General features: G+C 36.1%; 1 protein-coding gene across 1 annotated transcript; it reads left to right on the top strand.

The window, feature by feature from the left end:
- Positions 1 to 3,381: 3,381 nt before the first annotated feature.
- LOC143612346 (uncharacterized) lies at positions 3,382 to 3,795 on the top strand. Its single transcript, XM_077086353.1, has one exon. It carries the CDS (start codon positions 3,382 to 3,384, stop codon positions 3,793 to 3,795), a length of 414 nt encoding a protein of 137 aa, XP_076942468.1.
- Positions 3,796 to 4,390: the final 595 nt, after the last annotated feature.

Raw genomic sequence — 4,390 nt, 5'->3', positions numbered from 1 at the left:
AAGGTAAGCCTATAATTGTTAAACATATTGTTTGGAATTTGCCTCTCAACCTAAAAGACTAACCATTCTGTATCATTTACTCCCAGTAGAATTAGGAAGTTGTAATGTAATAGTCAGTATGGACTAGTTATTTGAGTTCAAAACAGAAATTGTATGTCAGGACAAAACTGTTAGAATACCTCTTCTGGATAATGAAGTGATCATAGTACATAGAGAGATCTGGTACTTTATTGCCCCTCGTATCCCATCTTAAAGTATTAAAATGTTTACATCAAGGATGCCAGTGTATTTGGCGAATGTAAAAATCGAAGAATCCGATGAAAAGCGTCTAAATTTTGGGCTAACCAACGCACCAGTAGTGTTCATGAATCTTATGAACCGAGTTTGTAAGCCCTACCTCGGCAAGTTCGTCGTAGTGTTCATCGACGATATCTTATTATATTCGAAAACAAGAAGGAATATGAGCAACACTTACGAGTAATTTGGAGTTGTTAAGACAGAAGAAGTTGTATGCCAAGTTGTTCAAGTGCGAATTTTGGTTATAGGAAGTACAATTCTTAGGCCCATTGTAAACTGACAAAGGATTTATGTAGACCCCAGCAAGATAGAAGCCATTATAAATTGCCAGGAACCTAAGTCATCGAAAGAAATCCGCCAAATTTTTGGGATTAGATGGATATTAACGACGTTTCATTGAAAACTTTTCCAGCATTGCCCAACCTCTAACTCTCCTAACTCAAAATTATCGAATTTATGATTGTGGAGAAGAACAAGAAATGGCCTTCCAACTGCTAATTTTTTTTTGTCAAGCTCCAATACTAAGTCTTCCAGAAGGGGATGACCTGGTAGTTTATTGTGATGCATCTCGAAAAGGTTTAGGATGCGTATTAATGCAAAGAAACAAGGTAATAGCATATGATTCCCAACAATTAAAGGTGCGTAAGAAGAAATATACTACCCATGAACTGGAATTAGGAGCGGTTATTTTTGCAATTAAGATCTGGAGACACTACTTGTATGGCACCAAATGTACAATTTATATGAATCACAAGAGCCTACAACACATTTTTTTTATCAAAAAGAATTGAATATGAGGCAATGAAGATGGGTGGAGTTGTTAGACGGTTATCATTGTGAAATCCGATACCATCCAGGCAAGGCTAATATTGTAGCCGATGTCTTAAGCCCAAAGGATAGAATTAAACCATTGAAGGTGCGAGCGCTTGGAACGATTTTCCAGACTAGCCTTACCGAACAAATTCGTGTTGCCTAAAAAGAAAGCCCTAAAAGAAGATCACTTGGAGAACGAAAACTTGCATGGGAATGAAAAGAATTTTTAAAAGAAAACCAACGAAATACTTTACTTTAAGAATCGAGTTTGGATTCCAACTCTTCATAACCTGCGTGACTTGATCATGGATGAAGCGTATAAGTCCAAATATTCAATTCATCCAGGTACTTACAAGATGTATAAAGATATTAATGAAATGTATTGATGATCTAGTATGAAAACAGTTATAGCCATATGTGTTAGTAAAAGATCTGCTTTGCGCTTGTGTACTAAAGTTTAAAGGAAATTGGGATTAACACCTACCACTCATTGAATTTTTATACAATAATAGTTATCATAGTAGTATACAAGCGACGCCATATGAAGCATTATACAGGTGAAAATGTAGATCGCCACTTTGTTAAAAAGAAGTTGGAGACACTTAAGTTGCAAGATTCAATTTGATTCCGGATAACACAGATGAAGCTCGTAACATTAAAACAAACTAAAAGCCGCATAGACAAACAAAATAACTATCCCGATATACGTAGGAAACCGTTATCTTTTGAAATAGGTGACAAAGTATTTCTTAAGGTATCCCCGTGGAAAGGTGTTATTCAATTTGATAAAACCGATAAGTTAACACCAAGATATATTGGACCGTACGAAGTTATTTCGAAAATTGGTCCCGTAGCATAACGACTGAACCTACTTTTAGTGTTGAGTTCTACTCATGATGTTTTCCATGTGTAAAATCTGAACAAGTGCCTTATTGACGAGACGGAAATAGTACCACTTGAAAATGTACATATAAACGACAAGTTAACCTTTGTAGAGGAACTTGTAGAAATAGTAGACGGGAAAACCAAACAGTTACGATATGGCAAAGTTTCATTGGTTAAAGTTAGATGGACCTCACAACGAGGAACCGAATATACTTGGGAATGAAAGAATGAATTCCGAAAGAAATACCCGTATCTCTTCCATAAAAAGGGCGTAGTTGGTATATTGAATTTCGGGGATGAAATTTCTCAATGGGGGAGAATGTGACATTTGTGACAAAACGAGGTGCACCCTAACTATTACGTAACGAGTAAACGATTAACTAAACGACTAACTAAGCGATATGTTTTGGTACTAACCATAAGTGATATATGTATATTAGTAGCTAACATATCGATAACCCTGGTATATAGAAAAACAGTTAAACAGAAGATTTTTGTTTAACGATAGGCTATGATATTAAACGCGAACGCTAGTACCAAAACAAGCATTGTATCATCCATCAAGCTGAAAAAGACTTATGAAACATTTATTTGAGATGATTTAAGCAACTTGTTAAAATATTTTGGATTTTTAGAACCAAATGGTATGTTTTTCTTAATTTGCAAATTAGCTGAAAAACATTCATTTTTGCGCTGTTTATCGCATCCGAGCTATTTACCTTTCCCAAAAACCGAATCTGAACTTAAAATGGACTCGGTATTGATCGTACTAGCATGCAAAAAAGGGGGTTAGGGACCCACCCCTAATTCTGATCAGAACAAAAGGGGTGGAAAAACTCGGAGAAGAAGAATTCCCAGTCACCAATACCGTTGTGTAAGATATGCAACCAAATACATTTTGGGAGGTGCAAGTTTAATCAATCAGTCACCTGTACCAATTGTAAACAAGTGGGTCATTCAACAACTGAGTGCTGGAAGAATAAGATCGCTTGCTATGGTTGTGGGGAGATAGGACATTTTCAGAATGAATGCTCGAAGAAAAGAACTGGAGGAGACGGTGCAAATGGTAGTGGCACCAAGAACGATGGAAAAAAGGGAAATGCGCATGTCTTTGTGCTCAACACCCAGAAGGCAACTGAAGTGCCAGACGTCATAGCCAGTGCGTTTCTCGTTAATAATGTCTATGCTAGAGTTTTGTTCGACTCGGGTGCAAATCAAAGTTTTATAGATATGAAATTTTGTAGTTTATTAAATGAACCCTTAGTTAAGTTAGACAAATACCTCATAGTTGAAACGACCGATGGTAATCTGGTCAGAATATCTGAAGTCCTGAAGAAAGGCAAAATTCTATTAGCAGGACAAGTCTTACCTGTCCAGTTGTTACCCATGACATTGGGGGGCTTTGATACTGTCTTAGGTATGGACTGGTTATCCGATAACCTAGCCCATATCTTACGTGATAAGAAAGCAATTGAAATTCGTACAAATGGTAATATAATTCAAATCGTTGGAGACAAAGGCGCTGGTCATGTTAGCTTAAAATCGATGATTAAAGCTAATAAATGTTTGTGTAAAGGATACTTAGCATTCATGGTATGTGTGACAGAAGAACCTAAAGAAAAGAAATTAGAAAATGTACCAATTATCTCAAAATTTCCTGATGTTTTCCTTGAAGAATTACCAGGAATACCACCTGAGCGTGATGTTGAATTTAGAGTAGACTTAATGCCTGGAACTGCTCCAATAGCCAAATCTCTATATAGACTAGCTCCAACAGAAATGAAAGAATTAAAGAAATAGTTAGACGAGCTGTTAGAGAAAGGATTTATAAGACCAAGTTCTTCACCTTGGGGAGCTCCGATCCTATTTTTGAAAAAGTAAGATAGTTCGATGAGAATGTGCATCGACTATCATGAGTTGAACAAAGTAACATTCAAGAAAAAATATCCGCTTCCAAGAATCGATGATCTGTATTATCAATTACAAGGAGCAAGTTGTTTTTCAAAGATCGATTTACGTTCAGGTTATTATCAGTTAAAAGTCCAAAAAGAAGACATTCCAAAGACTGCATTTAGAACTAGATACGGACATTTTGAATTCATGGTTATGCCATTTGGACTTACTAATGCTCCTGTAGCATTTATGGATATGATGAACAGAATTTGTAAGCCTTATTTAGATAAATTTGTAATCGTATTCATCGACGATATACTTATTTATTTTAAATCAGAAGAAGATCATAAGGTTCATCTTATTGAATTACTTCGAAACGAGAAATTGTATGCTGTGTTTTCCAAGTGTGAACTGGCTGCATGAGGTACAATTTCTTGGTCATACTGTCAACGCAAATGGAATTCAATTAGACCCTATCAAGATTGAATCGATAGCTAAATGG

This window comes from Bidens hawaiensis, unplaced genomic scaffold (assembly GCF_021521415.1).
Source record: "Bidens hawaiensis isolate Kalapana, Puna unplaced genomic scaffold, B.hawaiensis_p1.1 tig00034419_1, whole genome shotgun sequence".
Classification (NCBI taxonomy): Eukaryota; Viridiplantae; Streptophyta; class Magnoliopsida; order Asterales; family Asteraceae; genus Bidens; species Bidens hawaiensis.
Note: the sequence above shows the minus strand (reverse complement) of the source record. Positions and strands in the feature narration are given on the sequence as shown.

Coding starts and splice junctions, on each gene's coding strand:
- LOC143612346 (XM_077086353.1), top strand. CDS start 3,382: ATGACATTGGGGGGCTTTGATACTGTCTTAGGTATGGACTGGTTATCC.